Source organism: Amblyraja radiata, chromosome 21 (assembly GCF_010909765.2).
Source record: "Amblyraja radiata isolate CabotCenter1 chromosome 21, sAmbRad1.1.pri, whole genome shotgun sequence".
In the NCBI taxonomy this organism is placed as follows: domain Eukaryota; kingdom Metazoa; phylum Chordata; class Chondrichthyes; order Rajiformes; family Rajidae; genus Amblyraja; species Amblyraja radiata.
Window position 1 is genome coordinate 28,272,317 of NC_045976.1, and position 27,440 is coordinate 28,299,756.

The 27,440-nt window shown below is 41.5% G+C and overlaps 2 protein-coding genes across 2 annotated transcripts in view; one reads left to right on the forward strand and one right to left on the reverse strand.

The window, feature by feature from the left end:
* The window catches only part of LOC116984985 (dynein regulatory complex subunit 6), a 114,302-nt gene that overhangs the window by 39,749 nt on the left and 47,113 nt on the right, over positions 1–27,440 (reverse strand). Inside the window, exons 6-9 of the mRNA XM_033039345.1 lie at positions 20,254–20,306; positions 8,446–8,546; positions 7,250–7,379; positions 418–516 (exon numbers count right to left, since the gene is read on the reverse strand). Of these exons, the coding sequence (XP_032895236.1) occupies positions 418–516; positions 7,250–7,379; positions 8,446–8,546; positions 20,254–20,306 (383 nt within the window). The remainder of the gene's footprint in view (positions 1–417; positions 517–7,249; positions 7,380–8,445; positions 8,547–20,253; positions 20,307–27,440) is intronic.
* The window catches only part of lrrc17 (leucine rich repeat containing 17), a 32,461-nt gene continuing 12,194 nt past the window's right edge, over positions 7,174–27,440 (forward strand). Inside the window, exons 1-2 of the mRNA XM_033039868.1 lie at positions 7,174–7,309; positions 26,112–26,989. Coding sequence (XP_032895759.1) covers positions 26,248–26,989 — 742 coding nt within the window. The 5' untranslated portion in view covers positions 7,174–7,309; positions 26,112–26,247. The remainder of the gene's footprint in view (positions 7,310–26,111; positions 26,990–27,440) is intronic.

Sequence of the window (27,440 nt, forward strand, 5' to 3'; positions counted from 1 at the left end):
ACTCGTGCTAAATCTCATGCAAAGATCAATGGTTGAATCCGATTACTCAGAAAATATTGGAAATATTCAAAACGTCAGACATCATCAGTGATGAGGGAAATAGAATTAACATTTCAGCTTGATGACCTTTCAAGAAAACTGAGAAAAGTTATTGTTATAAAAACATTAACCTTGTTTCTCTCACCACTTTAACTGCTGAGTATTAACAACGTTTTTAATTTAGGCATATAATTTAGGCATCATATTTCAGCTTTCCATTATCTGCAGTTTCCAGCTGTTGGGTTCATTCTTTTGAAGCAGACAAAACATTTCAAAGTATTATTCCAATAAAAAAATAAAAATAAGAGGAGGCATAAAATAGTGAATTAACAATTTACTGTTATCATCATTTAGTTAATTAAATAATACTGCACTTACTACGATGCAGGTAGTGGTAAGTGTAGCCATATCATTGATTACAAGGTGCTCAATTTCATTGCAGCCAATTCCTAATGACTTAAAACCTCTCACTGAGATCTGAAACAAGAAATGCATAAAACATGCATAACAATGCAATACAAACCTAAGTTAATTTGAATACATTTGATCTGTGTATGTCAGTTGGAACAGCAATACAATTTTTAGGTTAACACACAATAAAAAGAGCTTGGTGTTTTCTAAGTACAGGTACAGAGAAAATCCGACCTCTAGCAAGTTGAAATAACCTTTTCTACATGCATTTTAATCTGTCAATCATCAAATAATGGCTAAACCACACTCTGTTCGCAAAACCACACAGAATACCCTTCTTCACAATCAATATAATCACAAATGTGATGGTAGGATACCCAGCCAAATTGCTGTTGTCCAAAGCTTCCTGAGATCAGCTTTATACAACTCGCACCAAGGAAGCTCCTGCAGAGAGGGCCAATCTGACTGATAACTTTAAAAAGTGATTGCATTAATTTTCTTTTGCGGCTCTGATTTCCTACCACATCCCAAAGACGTGCAGGTTGGCCACTCTAAATTGCCCCTAGAACAGTTGTAAAATGTAGGGATGATGTGAGGAGAATTACATAGGTATTAGCGTAGGATTAGAGTAAATGGTTGCATATGGTTAACACGGACTCAGTGGGCCAAAGGAAGTGTTTCTGTGCTGTATGGTACTATACTGGCAAAATCTATTACTAGCAATAAATCAATTTCACTCACTAAACTCAGCAACATTGATGCAGAAAAATGCTGCCTTGCTAATGAAAATATTATGCACAACACGATTTTTATTGCCTTATTTGAGTAAGCCCTCCTATATTTGTATGGCAGCTTCCAGCACCTGGTGTAAGCATTACCATAAGTACTAAAAGTATTAGGAAAGCAGTGATACAAAGCCCACATTATTTTCCATCCTCAGAAAACCCCAGAAAAATCAATATTTATTTAATAAATAATCTTGGTCCGGAAAAATGTAGTTAACATGTTTCTTAAAAAATCATTATATGGACAGGAGATATGCCATGTGTGAAGTTAGACTGTTAAAATGTAAATGAAGATCTATAAGCTAAGTAAACAGGCTAGATCCGCATTCCTTTAGTCATGCTTAAGTGATTCTTCTTTTGGACAATTCTTTTGGTAGCATATGAAAAATGAATTAAATTCCATCTGTTAACACTGGCTTTCGTGCTAAATATCATTGACAGAAGAATTTTATTCCCCAAATGAAAATAAGAATACACATATGCCCCAATAACAGAATACACTGTAGGTTTCATTTGAGATGCATCTACGAGCCAAATTGCTCCGACTGCTTAATTGATGCCAGGTTGTGTAGGTTGTGAGAGTTATCAGAGGAAATTGTAAAGGCAGCCATAGTAATGTGTATTTGTGCTGACCTGCAATAATCCTCATGGGTGGAAAGTCAGCTAAAACATGCAGGATAGGTCAAATGTAATAATGCCCCATGTGTCATTCTCTGAGGTTTCTACCGCGTATCTGATGAAGACACTGATAATAGCTTTGGATTGTAGGATCTGCAAAAGGAGCTTCAAACCATCTTCCGACTTCAGTTAAGCTTTTAATCATACGTTACATTTATCGTCTGGAGCAGCAGCCAGATGGGTTTCAGCTCAATATGGAGCTCAATAATCTTGATAATTCCAAGAATATGCATGATTACTAGCCTTTAAATTTACACTATAACTTAACTTCAATCTCCTTATTCTTTCATTCACAAGCTTCTATGCACAGACATTGTTCATGATTGGAAATGTATCAGGATCTATCTATTTTCAAGTATATAGTATTCACAAATGTCAATGTTTCTCATATGCATTTGACATCCATTCTCAAGTAGACAAAAATGCTGTAGAAACTCAGCGGGTGAGGCAGCATCTATGGAGCGAAGGAAATAGGCAATGTTTCGGGTCGAGACCCTTCTTCAAACTCATACTCAATCCATTCTCAAGTATTCACTCATACCATAACCTGTGAATGACCATTAACTAATAACAAAACTTGTCAGGCATAGTTCCATAACATCAATCACTATTAAAACAAGTCAGAGGCCAGGTTTCTTGCAGTAGATAGCTCACCAAACACCCTAAAATCTTTTTATGCTCCACACATGTCTGGATGGATGCTGTCCAATGACACTATCCAGGGCAAACTAGTTCATTGGATCTGCGCCCCACCTACTAGCTGACATGTTGTGGCTGCAATGTGTACCATCTGTAAGATTCACTGCAACTACAGTACTTATCATCACATCCAAATACTAGAAAGAAATTATGCTACATGGCAGCAAGTAACCAGCTAAGTCTCACAAAAGGCTTTTGGTACATGGACCTTTATCAATCAGAGTATTGAGTATAGTTGGGAGGTCATGTTGCAGCTATATAAGACGTTGGTGAGGCCGCATTTCGGTATTGTGTTCAGTTCTGGGCACCATGTTATTGGAAAGATATTGATAAGCTGGAAAGGATACAAAGAAGATTTACAAGGAGGTTGCCAGGACTCGAGGGCCTGAGCTATAGAGAGAGGTTGAGTAGGCTCGGACTCTATTCATTGGAGTGTAGGAGGATGAATCGTGATCTTATAGAGGTGTATAAAATCATGAGAGGAATAGATCGTGTAAACGCAGAGTCTCTTGCCCAGAGTAGGGGAATTGAGGACCAGATGACATAGGTTTAAGGTAAAGGGGAAAAGATTCAATAGGAATCTGAGAGGGTAACATTTTCATACAAAGGGTGGAGTGTGTATGGAACAAGCTGCCAGAGGAGGTAGTTGAGGCAGGGCTATTGCAACATTTAAGAAACAATTAGACAGGTACATGGATAGGACAAATTTAGAGGGATATGGGCCAAAGGCAGGCAAGTGGGACTAGTGCAGTGGGGACATGTTGGCCGGTGTGGGCAAGTTGGGCCGAAGGGCCTGTTTCCACATTGTATGACACCATGACTTTGACCCTATGAGGTAAAATTTAGACTGCAGCTTGGTTAATGATGGAGTTTTGAATAGAATACCTGAGCCTCACCCTTAGACAGACCAAAACTTTGCCTATCTCCTTCGCTCCATAGATGCTGCTGCACCCGCTGAGTTTCTCCAGCATTTTTGTGTACCTCCAAACCTCAAACCAATTCTTGATCTACAGAGCGGCTCACTACCATCTCTTTAGTATGGCTACAGACGATTAATAAATACCAGGATTGGTAGCAAAGCCCACAATTTAAGAATAAATAAAAAATAGATCTTATCTGATAAGGCAGGTGCTGTGTTAATTTTAAAGAAATGCAAAGACATCTTAGGCCAATTTGAAAAACAACTGCCTGCAAGTTCTAACAATTTAAACCTCAGAAAAAACAGCTAATGGGGAAAGACCCAGAGTCTCATCTAACCTGATCCTCAGAGATTAAAAGGTAGTGTACAAGCTGTGCCTGGGTAACAGATTTTGTTTTTATAGACGTCAACATATTGATTTTGTTCATGTTGGAAAATATGCAAAAATCACTTGATATAGTAACTATATCTCCATAATTTTGTAATAAACTAGACCAAGTGGGACCCATTGGGCCCAGTTCCCTCAACACAATATTCCACCACTCACCCGTTCCCCCAACGCAACCCGTTCCCCCAACATAATATTCCACCACTCACCCATAGCCCCCCAACTCTTTCACCTCTCATCCTCCCCTCCCCCACTCCCTCCCTCACCTCTTCCTCCCGCTCTTGAAAAGAGCAATCTTTTATGTAAATGAGATTTGGGATCTCATTGTGACGTCATAAGCTGCTAACTGTCAGTGCATGCAAGTGAATTTTGTCAAAGTGGGGTTTTGTACAGTTTTAAATGTGCCAACGCAACCCGTTCCCCCAACGCAATATTCCACCACTCACCCATAGCCCCCAACTGCGCAGGCGCAGCTCATTTCCCCTCATCCCCCAGCACTCCCTCCCCCTCCTCTTCACCCTCCCTCTTCTTTCCCCTCTCCTCCTCCCCTCCCCCACTCCCTCCCTCACCTCTCCCTCCCTCTCCTTTCCACTACCCTCAGTCACTCCCTCCCCCCCTCCCTCCATAACCTCCCCCCCCCCCCCCCCCCCCGCTGTCATTGTGTGGTGGAAGCTGCTGTGTTTTTTATTTTATGTGTATGAGATCCCATTGTGATGTAATGGTGGAGTGCTGCTGTGTTTTTGAAAACTGAGCTTTTTTTAAATGTAAATGAGATCCATTGTGATGTCATTGTGGGGTGGAACGCTGCTGACGGGCAGTTTATGTAAATTAGATTCCATTGGAACATCATACGCTGTTAACTGCCAGTGCAGATGAAATATTTTTGTCAAAGTGGGGTTTTGTAAAGTTTAAAATGTGAATAACTTGTAAAATATATCGTCAATCTGATAGAAACTTGATACACCACACACCAGGACAATGGCGAGTAAGGAGGGCCAAAAATTGTAGCGCTATCGTTTACCATTTTGCCGTAATTTCAGGCAGACAGACAGACAGATGAAAGTTTTCATTCATTCATTCAAGACATAGAAACAAGAGATAGATAGATAGATAGATAGATAGATAGATAGATAGATAGATAGATAGATAGATAGATAGATAGATAGATAGATAGATAGATAGATAGATAGATAGATAGATAGATAGATAGCTAGCATAAGAAGCACATAAGGCTGATAAGGAAGAACACTAATAAAAATAGAGCAAGAGAGGAAATTAGTTTGCAGGGACGAATGTATGTATGTACATCGGATTTTGAATTCAATAATATTTTGGAGGCTCACTCCTTTGCGTAGATGTCCTTAAACCAGGTGTTTGTAATCTGGGATAGACACAAAATACTGAAGCAATTATGCATGTCAGGCAGCATCTCTGGAGAAATATTTGAGGACATCCTGTACTATTAACAAAACACTGCTGAACCAAAGGTGCAGAGAAGTGCAGCAATACAACTGGAAACAACCAAAGAAGGCTAGCATGCTTCTACCAAAGAGGAAAACAAAGACCTGTCACAATCAAGAGTGGGAGGCACAGTGAGAATAAAGTCTATGTCACTTTGACAACAGACTAAATTGCCAATATTACCCTGCTGCACAAGAAGGGAGTAAATCAGAATAGTGGGAACGATAGGATAGGCCGGTTTGTCTGGTTTCAGTGGTGGGTAAGATTTTAGAGCCCATTATAAAGGATGAGCTTGTGGAGTACTTGGAAGTTCATGCTAAAATAGGCCAGTCAGCATGGTTTTATGAAAGGGAGATCTTACCTGACAAATCTGCTGGAATTCTTTGAAGAAGTAAATAGTAAGACAGACAAAGGAGAGTCAGTGGACGTTGTTGACCTAGATGTTTAGAAAGCCTTTGATAAGATGCCACACATAGTGCTGCTAAGGAAGATGAGAGCATATTGTATCAAAGGACAGATACTAGCATGGATAGCAGGTTGACAGGATGGCAGAAGGTAAAGAGTGGCCATAAAGGGACCTTTTTCTGGTTGGCTGCCAGTGACTAGCGGAGTTCCGCAGGGGATGGTGCTGGGGCCGCTACTCTTCGTGTTGTATATTGATGATTTGGATGAGAGGATTGAAGGCTCTGTGGCTAAGTTTGCGGATGATACGAAAATAGGTGGAAATGCAGAGAAGGCAGGGACTCTGCAGAAGGACTTGGACAGGTTTGGAGAGTGGGCAGAGAGGTGGTAGATCATAGAATCATAGAAAGTAGGTGCGAGAGTAGACCACCAGGTCCGTCGAGCCCGCACCGCCATTCACTCATGGCTGAACACTAAACAGACACACTTACCCACAAACAGTAGACACAAGACACAGAACACAAGACACTACCCTCCCCTTTATACCGCTATCACCCCTCTCCACCCCAAGAACCGCGTGATCTCCTGGGGGAGGCAAAAAACCGGAATATAATATGGAGTGTGGAGTCGTGCATTATGGTAGTCGGAATAAAGGAGTAGACTATTTTCTAAATGTGGAGAGAATCCAGAAATCGGAGATACAAAGGGACTTGGGAGTGCTGGTGCAGGATTCCCAAAAAGTTAATCTGCAAGTCAAATCGGTAGTAAAGAAGGCAAACGCAATGCTAGCATTTATTTAAAGACAGCTGGAATACAAAAACAGGGATGTTTTTTAAGATAGCGGAGTGGTGGGGGTGAGGGATGGGGAGGGTAGAGGATGGGAGAGAAAATCTAAATAGAAGGGGTATAAGAGGAGTTTAATAGAAGGAGGCTTTTGGAAGTGGTGGGGGAGAAGGGTTGTGGTAAAAAGGCCAGAGATTATTGAGAGAAATGGAGGAAGAAAGAAGGGGGAAGGTGAGAAGAAACAGTAAGGAAGATATGAAAAAGGCAAAAATAAAATAGGGGAAAATGGGGGAGAGGAAGATGGAGCAGAAGGAAATGAGGTGAAGAAGGGGGTGAGAAGGATTGAACATATGGGCAAGAAAGTCAAAAGTGGGTATTGGTTATAACTGTAAATGACCATGATGAATGTGATAAAATAAAGGCATATCCCTTTAATAACTTCACTGATTCTTTTTTGACTGAGCCAATTATATATTTTCTGAGCTGAGCTGAAAACCATTTGGAATTCTGCCAGAAGCCCGAGGGAGCAATCATTTTTGGCAGCTTGGAATTCTGTAACTCCACACTAGCTTCAACTCCCCTCCCCCTTCCTGCATTACTCAGTCTGCCGCTCAAGACTGGGATTGTTAACCACCATCGAAGAATATCGTTTCTCATAGCAGCAAAAAAGTTGTGTAGACTAACCTCAGTGCAGCCTGAAATGTCCAGATAGACAAGCCTGTGGCAGCCCTTCCCCGTGGCAAGGTAATTCAAACCTTTATTTGTGTATTTCTTTGCATATGCCAGGCTCAGATATTGCAGATTCAGACCAAATCTTGAAAGAGAAGAAAAACGTGGAAGACTTTCAATTGTAATACTATCAAGATACTGAAAAGGAAAGCTAATTTAGATCTCTACCATGCAAAGTTTTCCTGCTGGAATTTTATGACCTGCAAGATTTGGCAGCATTAAATCAGAAACAAGACAGTGAAACATGCAGTTCTATTTCTAGTGTGGGTATTTTGAAGTTGTTAAGCCTACAATAAACAACAGTACAGTAGGTTTGCAGATGGGGTTTCTTCTGTTCTGTTCTATTAATTACTTGCTGAATGGCAGAGCAGGCTAAAGGCATGAAAAAAGTGCAAATGCAATCGATAGAGTTTGTGCTGCAAGCTAGTTTTGGGGAGTCGTTTTTAGTCTTGTTTCAACTGCAACAACCTCGTACTGCATTTGTCTTTAACAGAAGTCCAGAGCTTGTGCATCTGGAATGGAGCTGGTCTGGTAACTATTAAGCTCAATGCCAATGTTATTTATAGAATTTTCTTTACCTTTCCCTGCAGGAAAATCTTCCATGCAGAGTCAAAATGAAAATAAAAAAAGTTCCTCAGATATTTTTAATGAAAATTAAAGCAGGTTTATTTTAAATTTAAAACTGATGCAACCATTTTATAAAACAAAGTTTGTTAATATGACAAAGTCTGAAATAAATCTCTCTGAATGCATGTTTTCAAATCTGAAATCAAAACGAGTTTGTAATCCTACAACAAAAGCATTATATTTAAAGCTGGAAAGTTAACTCCAAGTGCTATTCTCTATTGTCACGTAGTTTGACATTTTCGAAGTAACAAAGTACAATAATTCTTGCATTATATTTGTATGTAGTGTTTAATAAATCTTTGCCAGTGTGAAGAAAAATATCACAGCAAATTCCTTACTCAACATATAAAGGTACCTATTAATAGATCAACTTTTACTGACACCAGCTAATAATGATAATTAAAAACAGAAGAAAATAGGACTAAAGTGAAGTGTGAATGAAAGTAGTGCAATCAGTCTATAAACTGGATAGGCTTGTGTACTCCTGAAATAGAGACTGAAAGATTAACAATGGAACAACTTACTTTGATAATGACCTAAGTGTAGCATCACCAATACTAGTGTAAGATATGTTCAGGTACATAAGCGATTTGCATATTTCCACCATTGCAGACACAAATTCATCCTAAATGAGGGAAAAATAAAATAGTTTAAAATGTTTAAAAAAAGACCCCAAAGTAAGCATGCATACTGGTTACATTGCATCCTTGAGTAGAATTTTTTATTCATTCAACGTCTGTGTATTTTGGAGGCAAATGGGCATATTGATCATTTCTAATTGTCAAGAAGATTTAGATCTGAGTGATAATGTGTATATGTGCAGTCTATGTGATAAAGGTATTATCATTTACTTATTGGGTAGGAAGTCTTTGTTTATCACTCCAATGTTATAATGGTAGACAATGTTAGAAAACTAGTAAATTTACACACCAGGAGGATGTGCCATTTGAAAAACAAAATGAAGGTTCTGGTGTTCCCAGGCATCTTTGTCCTTGTCCTAGGTGTTAGAAGTTGCAGGTTTGAGAGGTGCTATCAATGTTGTAAGATATTTTGTAAATGCTACTACAGCTATAATTTGCTGATAGTTGAGGGACTAAATGCATAGATTGGTCAATGGGAAGCCAATCGATTTGGTTATGCATTTTTTGAATGTTTTAGGAATTGGACTCATCGTGGCAAGTGAAGTTCATTCGTTTACACAGATAGTAAAGAGGCTTTGGGAGGGGAAGGATGCGTAGGGATGGGTTCAGCAGTAAATCACTAAACATCAGAAACATATTTGATACATTTGAATCATAGTCATACATTGAAACTGGCCCTTCGGCCCAAATCATCCATGAGGACGAGGTTTAATAACTGCGCTAGTCGCATTGGCCAGCATTTGGCCCATATCCCCATAAACTCTTCCTATCCATGTACCTGACCAAATGCCTTTTAAATGTCGTGCTTATACCCGCAACCGCGACTTCTTCTGGCAGCTCATTCCAAATGAACACCACTCTGTGTGTGAAGAAATTAACTTTACATTATCTCGGCAAGAAATGTGTAGTAGTCACCACTGTCATAAACATCCATATTTGCAACAGGTCAATTGGTGAGGGCAAAGTCAAGTATGTTTATGTGGGATGGGGGTGGGGGTGTGCTCCTTGAAAACAGTCTATTTCTTGTTCTTCTGCAACACCAAATTGCATCACCTGCACATGTATTTTCACATTAATTCATTTAATTCTGTATCTTAAATTTTTAGCTAGTGATTTTTGAATTCTGTAGGATGAATTTCCAATACCAGCTGCAACACAGAGGCATCTGCAGTACTTTCCTAAAGGATTAGGGTTGTGCAGGTCGGTTCTGAAACCAGATGGTTACAGGAAAATAGCTGTTTCTGAATATTGTGGTGTGACTTCAGGTTTCTGTACTTCCTACCCAATGGTAGCAGTGAGAAGAGGGCATGGCCTGGATGACGGGGATTCTTAATGATAGTGCTTTCAATGGGGTGGGAGATTCCAACCTTCACCCGGTCCACCCTCTTTCGACGAATGCAATCAACCTGGCGTGCACAGAAGATCAAACAGAACAAATTGTCTTACAACTTTAGGCAAGTAGAAGAAGTAGTAGTGCTTTCAATGGGGGGGGGGGGGGGGGGGGGGGGGGGGGGGGGCTGTGTCTCTGAGGGCCTGGACTGCATTTATCACACCACAATACAAGTTGCTTGTTTGCTTCTCTCGCCATATGTCAGATACTCTGAATGGCAACTTTCTGTTCTTCAAGATTTGGAAGATTCAGTCAATAATTGTATTATCGAGCCATCACTCGTAACCAAGACTGGAGATGACTAAAGGGTGCAGATGGTGGAAAGAGATAAGGAAGGAAGGTGGGAAGTGAAATGTGGAATATATACAGGGATTAGGTATTTAAATGCTTTCACTCCACCTTTGTGTCTTTTCTTAAAAAAACGATGGTACTTAGTTTAAAAGAATGGATAGGAAATTGGAGTGGAATCTCTTTTGGATAGGAAATTGCAAGTACTATTTCCAGGGCATAACAGTGTTTTAAAGTGTCTGAAGATGTTTCTAAGACTTTTCATGGATGATCCTAGGAACAAGAAATGATTGTAACATTACAGATTCTCTTTTAAATAATGCATGTTACATCCATTTTGAACAGACATTGGCCTCAATCCCAGGTCCATATGTTTTGCTAACATCAAAGAGATGTCCAGTGTGTTGATGGCCATTATGCTATTGCCTTTATAAACATCAGAACAAATCTAGAAGATACTGGCACAGCAAATAGAGTTGATTTCACAGCTGCAATGAGCTCGGTTCAATTCTGACCTCTGCTGCTGTTTGTGTGCAATTTGCACACTCTCTGTGTGTTTCCTTTGAGTTTTTTTTCATAAAGACATACAAATTGGTAGTTTAATTGTCCACAGTGTAGGTGTGTGATAGAATCTGGGGAATTTGATGGGAATTGGGAAAGAATATGTTTGCGAATATATTAGGGAAGTGAGATTGCTCTGTGAACTGGCATAGATTCAATGAGCCAAAATGTCCTCTTTCTATGTTGCAAGAAGATATGGAATATTAAATGTTTTAATCATTGTAATATTAGCATTATTTATTTCCTCCAGAGAGTTATAAAATTGAGAATGTTTAGAATTGCCAGCTTTAAGTAAATTAAGGTTGTATTGTTGAAACAATGAATTGCAGATGCTGGTTTACAAAAAAAAGGCACAAAGTCCCAGAATAACTCAATGGGTCAGATAACATCTTTGGAGAACATGGGATTGGTGATGTTTCGGACTGGCTAACTTTGTCGCAGTTGACAAAGCTCGCTAATTGTAGTAAATATTTGCTCCTGGCATCAATATACAAAACACTGAAAAGTTATACGATCAAAAAACATATCATGAGATGTAACAGCTGTTAAAGGGTTGTTAATTCATTTTTTTAATAATGCTGTGATTCAGGCAGTAAACAGTTAGTTGCAGACAAAGAATAGATCAGTCTGTTGGGGCCCTGGGAAAGCATAACGTCACTGATCTAACCCCTCCCCTGACACACTCTCTCTCTCTCTCTCTATCTTCTCTTCTCTCTCCCTCTCTCCCTTTCTCTCTCTCTCCTCTCTCTCTCTCCTCTCTCTCTCTCTCCTCCCTCTTCCCCTCTTTCTCTCTCGCACACACTTATGGGCATTGCTTGAAAGTTTACTAATCTTACAGGTGATTAAAATTAAATTAAATTGAAACTCTTAGTTACCCATTCCTAAAATGTGTCCTTATTTTGTAGCATTGCAGACTTTAAAGCGTGTGCTATTGCATTTAGGAAAAAAATATCTAATGGCAGTATTCCATAACATTCAAAAATAAACCATAAAAGCTGTTTTATTTTTAAGCAAGCTGTTCATAGCTTCCTGTTTCATCTCAGAGGGCAAATATTTCTAACTTCCTAAGTCATGTTTATTCATATTCACCCTCAATAACCACTGTATTCTGCAGAATCAGCTTTATCTTGGAACCCACAACTTCATAGAACTTGCATGTTTCCGATAAGCATAACATCTGAGAGGGAGGCCAGAGCAGGGATGATAATTCAAAAAGTCTTACAACGGTTGTTCTTCAAGTTCAAGTTCAAGTGAGTTTATTGTCATGTGTCCCTGATAGGACAATGAAATTCTTGCTTTGCTTCAGCACACAGAACATAGTAGGCACTTACTACAAAACAGATCAGTGTGTCCATATACCATAATATAAATATAAATAAACTGATAAAGGGCAAATAACAGATAATGGGTTATTAATAATCAGAGTTTTGACCGAGCCAGGTTTAATTGCCTGATGGCTGTGGTGAAGTAGCTATTCTCGAACCTGGTTGTTGCAGTCTTCAGGCTCCAGTACCTTCTACCTGAAGGTAGCAGGGAGATGAGTATGTGGCCAGGATGGTGTGGGTTTTTGATGATACTGCCAGCCTTTTTGAGGCAGCGACTGCGATAAATCCCCTCGATGGAAGGAAGGTCAGAGCCGATGATGGACTGGGCTGTGTTTACTACTTTTTATAGTCTTTTCCTCTCCAGGGCGCTCAAGTTGCCGAACCAAGCCACGATGCAACCGGTCAGCATGCTCTCTACTGTGGACCTGTAGAAGTTAGAGAGAGTCCTCCTTGACAAACCGACTCTCCGTAATCTTCTCAGGAAGTAGAGGCGCTGATGAGCTTTTCTTGATAATTGCATTAGTGTTCTTGGACCAGGAAACATCTTCAGAGATGAGCACGCCCAGGAATTTGAAGCTCTTGACCCTTTCAACCATCGACCCATTGATATAAACGAGGCTGTGGGTCCCCATCCTACTCCTTCCAAAGTCCACAATCAGTTCCTTGGTTTTGTTGGTGTTGAGGCCCAGGTTATTGCGCTGGCATCATATGGACAGTTGCTCGATCTCTCTTCTATACTCTGGTTAGGGTTAGGGTTAGGGTTAGGGTTAAGGTTCTTTAGAAGAATTATTTGAAATATTATTAAGTTTAACAAGAGACCAAGACTGAGTGATGTTGTTCCCCATTGTACCACTCTGTGCCCACCTGTACTCTACCCCATTATCAGCATCAAACTTCTATCCTATTGTATGGCACCACAATGTTATACTATTTCAGACCTGAATCAACCAGTACTGTCGTGATACACTATACTATTGGGAATACAACTGAACATGGATATGGGATTGGGCTCAGAAGATTGAGCTGGGCCCAAGATAGAAACATAGAAAATAGGTGCAGGAGTAGGCCATTCGGCCCTTCGAGCCTGCACCACCATTCAATATGATCATGGCTGATCATCCAACTCAGTATCCTGAACCTGCCTTCTCTCCATACCCCCTGATCCCTTTAGCCACAAGAGCCACATCTAACTCCCTCTTAAATATAGCCAATGAACTGGCCTCAACTACATTCTGTGGCAGAGAATTCCAGAGATTCACCACTCTCTGTGTAGAAAATGTTTTTCTCATCTCAGTCCTAAAAGATTACCCCTTTATCCTTAAACTGTGACCCCTTGTTCTGGACTTCCCCAACATCGGGAACAATCTTCCTGCATCTAGCCTGTCCAACCCCTTAAGAATTTTGTAAGTTTCTATAAGATCCCCCCTCAATCTTCTAAATTCTAGCGAGTACAAGCCGAGTCTATCCAGTCTTTCTTCATATGAAAGTCCTGACATCCCAGGAATCAGTCTGGTAAACCTTCTCTGTACTCCCTCTATGGCAAGAATGTCCTTCCTCAGATTAGGAGACCAAAACTGTACGCAATACTCCAGGTGTGGTCTCACCAAGACCCTGTACAACTGCAGTAGAACCTCCCTGCTCCTATACTCAACCTCCCTGCTCCTATTTTGCTATGAATGCTAACATGCCATTCGCTTTCTTCACTGCCTGCTGCACCTGCATGCCTACTTTCAATGACTGGTGTACCATGACACCCAGGTCTCGTTGCATCTCCCCTTTTCCTAATCGGCCACCATTCAGATAATAGTCTTCTTTCCTGTTTTTGCCAACAAAGTGAATAACCTCACATTTATCCACATTATACTGCATCTGCCATGCATTTGCCCACTCACCCAGCCTAGATGATGCACCATATCCCCTCCAGCCTTCTATCAACCATTTTTATCTCTCTTCCCCTCTCAGTTCCATTCAACTACCACACACACATTTCACTCCCACCCCTCCGCCATCTGGTTCTGGTTTCATCAGCCATTCACTTCTCCACTAATGGTTCCCATTATCACTTTCCTTATTTATCAGATTCCAGCAATGGTTGGCTTTAAGTTCCTGGTTATTACCTTCCAGCAGTGTCTCCACATTCCAACATCTCTTTTTATCATCGGCGCGGTGGGATATACTCATTTTATAGGCTTTCTGCACTTTGCAGTTGCCTCAACCACAATCATTCATAGAAATAAAATCCAAAAGCAATGACAATGGAGGAGGAAATGAGGCTTCTCCATTTTAACTACAATCACAGTATTCTGAATAAGTAAACAAATGGAGGAGGTATGGTTAAAATTTCCTCCATGTATAAGATCTCGCCACTTGGTCTGGATACTGAAAGATGTGCGGCTCTGTCTCCTATTAGATCATTAACTTTGAACTAGATTGGCAGTGGAATGAGAACTAAAGTATGAGACAGGTGAGAGGCTGGAAGTCAGTAAGAAAGTCAATTAAAGCAAGTTCAGTAGACAGCATAGGTAGGAGCAAGGCAGGGGACAACGAAGGACTGTTGGATTAAATCACATTTATTTTAATGCAAGAGGCCTGACTGGTGATGTGGATTAAATCAGGCCCTAGATAGGTACCTGCGAATGGGACAATTTAGCCAACTAAGGGAGGGATAAGACTGGCAGTTTAATATTCCACGGTACAGGCTACATGAGATAGAGGTGGGGTTAAATGAGGGGAGAGAGAAGGGGGAGGGAGAGAGGAGAGGGAGAGAGGGGGATAGAGGAGAGGGGGATAGAAGCGAGGTGGAGGGGGAGGGGAGAGTGGGAGGAGAGCCGGGCAAGCGGCCGGGCTTATGAGTGGCGTGGCCGGGCTTGCGAGCGGCGGGGCAGGAGAGAGAGGGGGGAGAGGGGAGGGGGCGAGAGAGGGAGAGGGCGGACTTGAACTCGGCGAGCACCGACCAAAGAACGCATGGAAAACAGTGCGCAACGAGTGGAAAACAGTCACTCGCAGCGCAAGCAAGACGGCAGCAAGCAGATCCATCGTGACGTCATCAGCTCATTTATTTTCAAAGGTATTTGAGATTTTCATAAATAACTCGCAAAATAAAGCATTAATTTTTCAGATTAGCCGATTTTTGACTCCAGAGAGTAAATCTCTACCGGAATATATAAAAATGTTACCGCATCGTTAGCGCATCGTTTCTTCGAGTAGATGTGATCACACACAAACAAATAAATACACACACATACCCACATCCATCCAAAATCTGAGTTTTAATAGTTACTAGACCAAGTGGGGCCTGTTGGGTCCCGTACCCTCAATGAGCGGTTGCGAGGGGAAGGGGTGGCCTGCGGCATCACACACACTAACCAACCTGTCACACACACACTAACCACCCCCATTGATATTATATTAATATTATTCATTCACTCCTTTTACCACATGCCTCGCCCTATCCACTCACACATAGCCCCCAACATGCAGGCACGGCTAGAGAGGGAAGGGGAGAGAGAGACAGGGACACAGAGGCACAGAGAAGGACACAGAGGCAGAGAGGGACACAGAGGCACAGAGAGGGACACAGCAGTACAGAGAGGGACACAGAAGCACAGAGAGGGACACAGAGGCACACAGAGGGATACAGAGCCATACAAAGGCACACAGAAAGGGACACAGAGGCACAGGGAGGGACGGAGGCACAGAGAGGGGCACAGAGGCTCAGAGAGGAGCACAGAGAGGGACACGGAGGCACAGAGAGGGACACAGAGAGGGACACAGAGAGGGACACAGAGAGGGACACAGAGAGGGACACAGAGAGGGACACAGAGGCATAGAGAGAGGCACGGAGAGTTACACACAGGCAGGGGAGCTTGCTGCCTTTTTGAACTGGGGTTTCCGATTTGCGGCATCTTATGAGTGGATGGCCCTGATGCTGCGAGCGGACGGCCCTGATGCTGCGAGCGGGCGGACGGTCAAAAGCAGCGGAGGGCCGGCCGATCGTGGCTTCTGCAAGGGGAAGCCCACCCACCCACGTGACAGACGATCGGGCGGGGGAGACGGAGAGGAGGTCGTCCCCCAGAGATCGCCAGGTGGGATCAGGATCACCAGCGAGGAAAAGGCGTCGCAATTCCCCGAGTCCCTGCGATCGACGGAGGAATCGCAGGTCTTCATAGACGGCTCTCCCAGAGCCCGGGCAACTTTCCCATTGCGCTGGTCCGCACTCTCACCCGCGCACGCGCGGCAATAACGACCACCGCCGCCATGTTCTAGAACTTCAAGGAGCCCAGCGGCGCGTGCAGCACGACCTGAGCAGCAGTTTAAAAACACTAAGTGCCAAATTTAAAGAAGTAAAAATTAAGAAGCCAAGAAGTACAGAAGACAGAACAAGGGTGGCTTCACTCGCAGTGCGAACAGTGGCAGGCAGGCAGATCCATTGTGACATCATCAGCGAGACCATCTTGTTTGTTTTCTAAATTATTTGAAATTTTTGAACATTTTCATAAATAACTCGAGAAAAATAATGCATGAATTTTTCAGATAAGTCAATTTTTGATTTCACGGGATAAATCTCTACCGGAATATGTAAAAATGTTACCGTTAGCGCTTTGTTTCTTCGAGTAGATGTGATCGCACACAAACAAATAAACACACACACGCACGCACGCACGCACGCACGCACGCACGCACGCACACACACACACACACACACACACACACACACACACACACACACACACACACACACACACACACACACACACACACACACACACACATCCACATCCACATCCACATCCAAGATCAGAGTTTTATAGTTATATAAGGATAAGGATATGATATAGACTGAGATTGCCATGGTGCCAAGGGTTTGAACGGAGTACATTTTATCAAAAATGTTCCAAAAAGTTTTCTTTGGCAATATGTAGAGACCCCTACATAAGGGAAAGGGCACAGCTTGGCCTACTCTTAGGAAATTGGGAGGGACAAGCGATTGAAGTGACGGTGGGCGTGCCTTTTGGGACCAGCGACCACAATACCATTAGCCTTAAAATAGTTATGGATAAGGAAAGGGCATGCCCACAAATTAAAGTTTTGGATTGGGGAAGGCCAACTTTGACGATGTTAGAAAGGAACTTGGTAAAGTTGATTGGAGTTGGATGTTTGCAACCAAAGGGACAATTGGAAAAGTGTGATGGTGATAGTTCAAGGTAAGCTGTTCGGGTAGGTTAAATCACATGAGCTCCAGGGAGAGGTAGCTAACTAGATACGGAGTTGGCTTCATGGAAGGAATCAGAGGGTGATGGTGGAATATTTTTTTTCAGACTGAAAGCATGTGATTAGTGGTAAAACCTCAGAGATTGGTGCTGGTCCCATTGTCTTTTGTGATTTATATTAACGATTTGGATGAGAATGTTGAAGTCATGATTAGTAAGCTTACCATTGACACTAAAATAGCTAATATCGTAGACAGTTTTGTTTAGCGATACAGCATGGAAACCAGCCTTTCAGCCTACCAAGTCCTACCAAGTAAGGCAGCAGCCCTACCTTTGCTCTACTGTGCCACCCAAACAATGAAGTGAAGGTGGTTATCAGATTGATCAGATGGCCAAGTTGGCTGAGCACTGGCTAATGGAGTTTAATGCAGATAAGTGCAAGTGTTACTTTTTGGGAAGTCAAACTCGAGCAGGATCTTCACAGTGAGTGTAGGGCCCTGGGGTGTGTTATTGCGCTCGGAATGTAGGTACATGGTTCCAAGAAAGTGGCATCCCAGGTAGATAGGGTGATAAAGAAGGTTTTTGGTATATTGTCCATCATTAGTCAGGGTATATTGTCCATCATTAGTCAGTTGAATATAGAACTTATGACATTATGTTACAGTTCTACATGATGGTGGTGAGGCCACATTTTGAGTACTGTAGAGACAAGGAATTGCAGGTGCTGGTTTACAAAAGAAACACAAATGTTGGGGTAACAACAAGTCAGGCAGAGTCTCTGGAAAATATGGATAGGTGACGTTTCGGTTCAGGGTCCCTTTCAGACTGATTGTGGTGGCAGGGGAGGAAGCCAGAATAAAGGTGGAGGGTGAACAAAGCCTGACAAGTGATAGGTGGATATCGGTGAGGAGTGTTTTGATTGGCAGATGCTTGAACAAAGGCCAGAGATGAAAAGGTAGTGAGATAAGGAAAGAAGATGCATGAAATGTGATGCCAAAGGAAGGAATATAGGTGGAAGGGATTGTGCGAAGGAAGAAGGGATAAATGGTTTCGTAGTTAGGTAAGGTATAGGAGAGCGGAGGGAGGAAAGGTGGGGGGGGGAAAGTTTATAGGTTAGTTACCTAAAATTTGAGAAATGTATGTTCGTACCTTTGGGTAGTAAGCTACCCAGCAGAATATGAGAGGCTGATCCACAAGTTCTCATGTGGCCTCACTCTGGCAATAGGGGATGACGAGAAAGGTCAGTATGGGAATGGTAGAGCTAAAATGGTTAGCAAATGGCAGAATCAACAGGCCTTGGCAGACTGAGTGCAAGTGTCGGCGAAACGACGGCCATGTCCATGCTTGGTCTTGCCTCTGTAAAGAAGGCCTCATTATGAGCACCAAATGCAATCAATGAGGTTAGAGAACGTCATTGTGAACCTCTGTCTCACCTGGAAGGGTTGCTTGGATCCCTGGGTAGATGTGAGGGTGTATACAGATAGATGGTACATCTCCTGTGGTTGTAAGAGAAACTACTAGGGTGGGGTTGGCTTGGATGGGAATGAATTAATGAACCAAGGAGTTACAGAGGGAGTGGTCTCTGTGGAAAGTGAAAAGCGGTGGGGATAGGAAGATGTGTCTGGTGGTGGCAGAAATGTCAAAGAATTATGTGTTGGTTGTGGGGTGTAAGGATCAGGGGAACTCTATCCTTGTTTTGTCTGGAGGGAAGGGAAACGAGAACTGAACTTTGAGATACAAGGAGAGGCTCCATACATCATGTGAGAGCTCCATCCACTACAGCAGGTGGAAAGCACATTTACTACCGAAACAGGACATCTCTGATGTTCCAAAGTGGAATGCCTCATCTTGGAAGCAGATGTGGTGGAGACAGAGAAATTGAGAGTACGGACTGGCGTCTTTGCAAGAGGCAAGATGAGAGCAGATGCAGTCCATGTAACTGTGAGATTCAATGGGTTTTTAGGAGATGTCAGTCGATAATCTGTCTCCTGTGATGGAGACACAGAGATCAAGAAAAGGGAGACAGGTGTTAGAGACATGGATTTGAGGGCAATATAGAAGTTAGTGGTAAATAAACTAATTCTATACGGGTGCGGGAGACAGCCCCGATGCAAATTGATGTCACAAGGAAAAAGTTGGGGAATGATGTCAGTGTATGTTTGGAACAAGGAGTGTTCGACAGAACTAACAAAAAAGCAGATATAGCTGGGGCACATGCGAGTACCCATGACTACCTCTTTAACATGAAGCGAGTGAGAGGAGTCAAACGAGAAGTTACTGAGGGTTAAGACAAGTTCTGCCAAGAAAAGGAGGGGACTGATTAGGTCTCTGTTCAAGGACAAACCAGCTTCAGAAGACCTTCATGATGGGGAATGGAGGTGTAGTGGGACTGGACATCCTTGGTAAAAATGGGGCAACTGGGGTCTAGGGATGGAAAGTTATTGAAGAATTGAAGGACATGTGAGATGTCTCGAATATAGGTCGGAAGGGACTGGACAAGGGGGAAAAGATAGAATCAAGCTATTTGGAGGAGTTATGTGGGGCAGAAGTAGGCAGTAACCGTGGGCCTGTCAGGGCAGTCATACTTTATGAATTTTGGGAAGAAGATAACAGGCAGTACGAGGCTGGGGAACTATAAGGTTGGAGGTTGAAGAGGGGAAATCAAAAGACGTCTTGAGTTCAATAACGGTCTGGGAGATGATAGCCTGCTGATGGTCTGGTCTCGGAGATGCATTCAAAAGGCACTGGGACAGGTACATGGATAGGAAAAGTTTAGAGGGATATGAACCAAATGTGGGGAAATGGGACATTTAGATAGGACATCTTGGTCGCCATGGACAATTGGGCTGAAGGGCCTGTTTCCATGCGGTGTGACTATAATTCTAACATACATTTGAGCAAGAAGTTTTAAACTTACAGTTACTTTTTCACATTCAGATAAATTTAGGTCTTGCAAATTACGACAGCCAGCTGAAATAGAAATAAATAATAAATCATTATATTAAATACTGAGATTTATATATTGTGGAAAATGTATTTACAATTGCATTTTGTATATATTATCAAATCTGGGTGATACAGTGGTGCAGCCTGTAGAGATGTCATCTTATGGCTACAGATACCTTGGTCCATACTTACGTCAGATGCTGACTGTATGGAGTTCGTATGTTCTCCTTGTGACCATGTAATCTACATTAGGCGATAGGTTAATTGGCCAATTGCTACAAATCTGTCTGTGAATGATAGAATCTAGGGGGGAGCAAATGTGGGGCAAATAAATAAAATCAGATTGGTGTAGGGTTGGTGTAAAGGGGTACTTGGTGCTCAGCGTTAACTCAGTGGCCTGCTGAGTATCAGTATGTCTCTATCTCTTCTCATATAAACGCTGATCTCTTTTGATATTACACATGGTATTTCAGAAGGTGGAACTGATTATATTAAGGTCTGCAAGGACCTACAATTGATGACAAAATAAAATAAAATCCTTTTGAATATTGTGGGAATTTCTACCATTTGGACAGTTACACAATCTGGTTTCAGCTAATAGAGTAGCTGTTGTGGACAAATGTATCAGGTGCAAGTGAGATTAATTGAGATAAGATGAATATTGCCCTGGGTTTCTTGAGACCTGGGATCAAGCAATTAGTTAAATAGGACAGCAGGAGTGTAGGAAGCCCCCTGCTTCAGTTTGCAGCTCCTGCACAGAGTAGAAAAGATTCCGACAAAACCGGCATGATGGCTTTCCCAATAAATACCTGAACTCTCACCCACTAATCTATCTTTAGTAAGTTTGGAGTCTGAAACAAAGCAACAGAGCTCACCATTAAACCCAAAAGCTACTAAAACGATCTGGTGATCTCCCTTGTTTATATTCACTAATGCTAATATTGATGGCCTTCAACACAACTTTTGAGCATATAGCAAGAATGATGTCATCAAGTAAACAAAACATCAAAAATATCAACCATTGTTATAATTATTTTATAGGGCACTAGACCAAGTGAGACCCATTGGGCCCCGTTCCCCAACACAATAATCCACCACTCACCCGTTCCCCCAACGCAACCCGTTTTCACCACTCACCCATTTCCCCAACATAACCCGTTCCCGCATGCAATATTCCACCACTCACCCATAGCCCCCATGGGAGGCCTGGTCCCCCAAAGCAACGTGTTCCCCAACATAAGATTCCACCACTCACCCGTTGGGTCCCTGTCACACGGGAGGCCTGGCCCCCAAAGCAACCCGTTCCCCAACATAAGATACCACCACTCACCCGTTCCCCCAATGCAACCCGTTCCTCCAATGCAATATTCCGCCACTCACCCATAGCCCCCAACTGTGCAGGTCGGCTCATCTTTTCACTCTCCCTCATTTTAAACTTAAAAAAAAATACAATTGCACTATGATTTAATGAGATGTAGGTGCCACCGACAAGGCCATCTTTTGTTATCCAAATCTAATCATTAAACTTTGGAATGCTGGTTAGGCTGGCAGATTCTTCCCCATTGTTATCAAAATCTAATAATTAAACTTTGCTGTGCTGGGTTAGCCTGGCAGATTCTTTCCCTGAAGGACATTTGTTTTGAAGGACTCACTGTTCTGGGATAGCAACATTGTAGCCGGTAGGGCATTGTGATGTTACAGCTGGTAACTGCCTAATTGCTAGTGCAGACTTGAAGAAATCCTTCTCAAAGTGGGGTTTTGTAAACGTTTAAATGTCACTTTAAAACTTTTAAATCTCCCCCACTACGTCCCTCTCCTTACAACAATGTAAGAAAACTCTCATAACTTGTTGATTGGCAGCTGAGATCCCATTGTGATGTCATTGTGGGCTGGCGGAATGTTCACGGCATTAAACATGTAAATTAGATCCCATTGTGATTGGAGGACTGTGAGATCCCATTGTGACCTCATCACTGGAAGCTGCCAGAAACGTCTCTCTCTCACAGGCAGTTATTATTCTCAAAGTTGGCTTTTCTAAACCTTTATAACATCAAATATAACATCAAATCTGAAGGAAACTCGATTAGATCGACGACGGGGAAAAGCTGAGTAAGGTTCTGCAAATATTTTAGTGCTACTGTGTACCATTTGGGCGAAAATACCATCACACAGACACATAGAAACAAGACAAGACTTTTAATAGTAAATAGATAAATTATATTAAATTGGAAACGTGCATGTAGCAGATCAAGGCTAAAATATTATCAAAGATAAAAAAATATATGATAAATAATAATTTAAAATATTTCTTAGTGAAGGGCACTCAGATGAAAGATTTCTGTTTAGAAGACTTTACAAACTCAGTTACCTCACACATCAAAGCACTTTTTCAGGCTTTGTTCACAATGACATAGATTGTAAATATCTGAATAATTGTTAATCCACTGATTTCTAAAATTTATGCCAGAGACAACTATAGACTAGCATCCTCTATTGGAGAAGTGAAGAATCAACTACAGGAACATCCGGATTTCCAAGTTTATTTGTGCATGTGTGAGCCCACGGAAGTTGCTTTCTTCCATGTTAATAAGAAATGGTGATAATTTTATTGTTATAACGTGCTTCACATTTGCATGACATAATTCTCTGCTCCCTTTTGCCTCCTTTCAAACAAGAGCAGTGTCAGATGTTCAAATAATCCGTCACAAATCCTTAATGTTGCATAGCTCAATTTCTTTACCAGTTATACAATAATGTGGAAAACTGCCTGAAAAATTATCAGTGCTCCCATAAGGACATTAATGGGTCAGAGTTTGACTTATTTATGACCAATATATTGATTCATGTTACTGATCCACCACTTGAAATTTCAGCAGCATCTGAGGCCCATGATCTCTGACCTCTCTGAATCAATATTACATATTGATAAAATATTTCTGCCTAATGCTGCACCAATGTACATTGTACAAAGAAAGAATAGTCCACGACAGAGTCTGGATTGCCTGTGTAATTGTGGAATACTTGACACCTATGCTCACTGTGTCTGAACCAGTCAATAAAGAGCTATCCAGCGAATCCAATCTTCCAGCGCTTCATTGCTGTTCTTCAAGTGCACATCTACGTACTCTCAGTCAGCAAATTCCAGCACATTCTACCCTCTATGAAATATATTTCATTTTCTCCCCTCTAATCCTTCTTCCAATTACTCTAAATTTACATCCGCTGGTTTACGATGAACCAAAGGAAAGAGATCATTCCTATTGCTGCATTTAGACACCCATAACTTTATACACATCAATTATGCCCCATCATTCTCCACTCTTCCCAATAAAATCTTAGCTTATCCAATATTTCTTCATAGATGTATTTTTCCAATAATGGAACCATTCTTGTAAATCTCAGCATCTTCTATCTGTAATGGGGTGACAGAACTCTATCTAGTACTACATCTATGGTATAACTAGTGTTGTATAGTTTTATATAACTTCCCTTTGCTTATTCTGTGTCTCAGCAAATAAAATAAAGCACACAATGTGCCTATTTAACTTATTTATTAAACTGTCCTGCTATGGACAGGCTTTCCAAAGTTCCGAAATAAAATCTTCAACGTCTTGTATAACTGTAACATAATGTCCCGACTTCTACACTCAATCCCTTGACTGATGAAGTCCTGAATGCCAAAAACCTTCTTCACCATTCAATCTATCTGATATGCCACTTTCAGTGAATTATATACTTGTACTCCTAGATCCCTCCGCTCTACAACATATTCCAGGGCCTCACTGTCAAGATTCTGTTCTGGTTGGTTTTCCAAAATAAAACACCTCACACATATCTGAATTAAACTCCATTAGCCATTTCTCAGCTTAGTTGTCCCATCTGATCAAGAATCCACTATAATTCTTGTTAATCACGTGCAACTTATTAATCACGCCTTTTATATTCTCTTCCAAATCAGCCCAGCACTGGCCCTTGTGGCACATCACTAGTCACAGGCCTCCAGTCCAAAAAACAGCTTTCCACCATCACACTCTATCATGAAGCCAATTCTGTACCAAGTTAACTAATTCTACCTGCACCCCATTACAAAGGCAATGGCAACTAGCCCCCTGGGATCAGGCCCAATAAGAAAAGGGCACACCATGCGTGATTGGTTTCGACCCAGTAAGAGGCGCCACAATGACTGATAACTTACAGATAAGAAAGCCTGTTTATCTTGTCCTGTAAGCACTGTAGTTTTGTGCTGCAGCTTTGTTCTGTAATTTCTATACTTTTGTTCTGAAACGGTAGCAACTGTAAACTATAAATAATGAAGCCTTGTAACCTACCACTACACCATGTGTGTTATTTAAAATAGCATGCTACAACATGTTTCTTGAATGTAGGTTGGAGGGACTGAACAAGGGGGTTCAAGAATTGATCAAGGTATTTGAGGATGGGGCAAGAGCAGGTAGAAGCAATGGGTCTGTTGAGGTAGACCTGCGTGTGAATTTTAGAATGGAGATAGAAACGGGCACTGCCGGGTTGTTGCTGAAGGTTGAAGGCTGTGGAAGGAAGAAACTTCCTCAGAAGCTTTTACTTTGAACAGCAAAGGAGTAAACCATTCAGACATGTCTTATCAGCTACAGTGTGCTCACATTGTAAATGTGTAATTGAATGCTTTTTCCAGACTCAAAATATCAAAGTAATCAATTATCATTGTAACCATATAACCATATAACCATATAACAATTACAGCACGGAAACAGGCCATCTCGACCCCTCTAGTCCGTGCCGAACACATAATCTCCCCTAGTCCCATATACCTGCGCTCAGACCATAACCCTCCATTCCTTTCCCATCCATATAACTATCCAATTTATTTTTAAATGATAAAAACGAACCTGCCTCCACCACCTTCACTGGAAGCTCATTCCACACAGCTACCACTCTCTGAGTAAAGAAGTTCCCCCTCATGTTACCCCTAAACTTCAGTCCCTTAATTCTCAATTGTAGTTATTGAAATTGTAATGAATCACCTGTAACGGCAGATTTTTATATCGTTCAAGAGATTACTCCCTCTAGCCACTAAGTTGAACTACATGGTTAAGGAGAATGTCGTAATACGCATGTGAGCTCGCCGTGAGACCTTCAGAGCTTCTTCACAGATAAATCTTCATGACACAGTTTTTAGATTAATAGTTTCTTTATTGTTGAAGAAAAACAATAAGGTATAAATCCATCCTTATACTCCGACTCGTTCAATTTATTCTTCGTCAAACTCCAGCATATCGCTTAAATAGGAGAAAACTCCTCGTGTCTCGGTTAAACGTCACATGGTCAAAGAGTTAGCCATTCCCATGTGAGTACAAAGCTAAACTAAAAACTAAGCTTCTGCGCAAGAAATCTAGCTCCAAACATGCCCTGGAATACATAATAAATCCCACCCACATAATAACGGGTAGTCTAAAATTTAAAGATGCATGCCATAATTAATGACACACAAAACAAGCCAAATGACCACTACATCACCTGCAGACATTTTTTACCTTAAAGTATAGAAGCTGTATGTACTCTGAATTTGGGAGATTCTATCAAGAGGATTTTGAATAGAATGTCCGCTTCCCCTGATGAATAAAGACTTTTATATCAAACAACTTCAGCCTCCGAGTGGCTTAGCTCACGTCACAAGTACAATATATATTTCTCCCATTTTTTGCTATGCTTTGTTGAAAATATAATCCTTCCATCACTTTGTATGTTGTGTAATTTGTAATCTGAAGTACTTTGAAATAAAGTGATCTTCTATGTTACATCTCTTGTAACCATATATTTCATCTCCTTTTACAGACTGCCTTGTATGGAACAACTGGTTTAAATCCGTCCAAGATCAAGATCACTTAAGGCTATCTTTGGCTCACAAATTTAATTGAAATCATCTGCATTATCCAGTCATCACGATTACTGGGACCATCTTGATGTCAGGATGCACGTGGTTATGATAATTACTTTGCTACTTCTTTGTAGAGCAGCTGAGTTCACAAAAAGAAGAAATGGCAGCCACGGAAACAGAATGAGGAACTGTGGTGAGAAATGCCGCAGAGGGAGGTCCAGTCCTGTCAGAAGGTTTTCTCAATTCCTTGATAGCATATGCAGTGAAAGTTTGTATGAGAATGAGAAACTTCTGACTTGTCAAGATAAGCAACTGATTACAGTTCCTCCTAATTTGCCAGAGGATGTTATTCATTTACAGTTGGCAGGAAACAAAATTAAAAGTTTAAAGATGTCTACATTTTCAACATTAACAAAATTGAAGAGTCTTGACTTGCAACGGAATTCTATAACAAACATTGAACCTGATGCTTTTGAGGGGTTGGATAATCTAGAAACTCTATTGCTACAACACAATCAATTAAAATTTATCTCAGAGGAAATCTTTATTCCAATACCTAAACTACAGTATTTGCGTATCTATGGCAACCCCTGGAATTGCAGTTGTGATCTAGAACAAGTGGTTAGAAAGCTCCAGATACCTGGCCAACGCAATCTAGGCAATCTGGCAAAATGTAAAGCTCCACCAGGATTAGCTGGTTATAAACTGAAGACAATCAATGTGAGCTTGCTCTGTTCTGAGGATCGACATCCTGCACCATTCCAGAATTATCCAGATTCCACAAAATGCAACATTTACCTTTTTCCAAAGTCAAGAATAGATTGTCAAAATAAAGGTTAGTATGACTTTCAAATTATAAAAAGTATTACTCTGAGAAGTCAACTCTTCATTTATCACAATAATAGCTATACAATGCAAAGCAAACCGGCCCAACCGATCGTCCATCCCCCTTCATTAACAGGTCCAACTGAAAGTGCTGAGAATCTGATGTGGGAGGGCCAAGGCGTGCAACAGAAATTGGCTGGAGAAGAGGGCCATGGTTAAAGTAAGATTGGACTGTGCGAGCAATGCTCTCTCTCTCCATAACCAGTAAAAATGTGGTCATCAAGCGTGAGGTGCTCTCAGTCTGCTGTACTTGGCACATTTGAGGCTTGTTTGCTGCTCGACGCACGACATGACACCAACGTGATGCGCGCATGCTGCGCATTACGCACGCATAGTGCGCAATGACATAGGCAGTGTCGCGCGGCCACGCGCGGCATAGCAGGATTTTGTGATGTACAAAA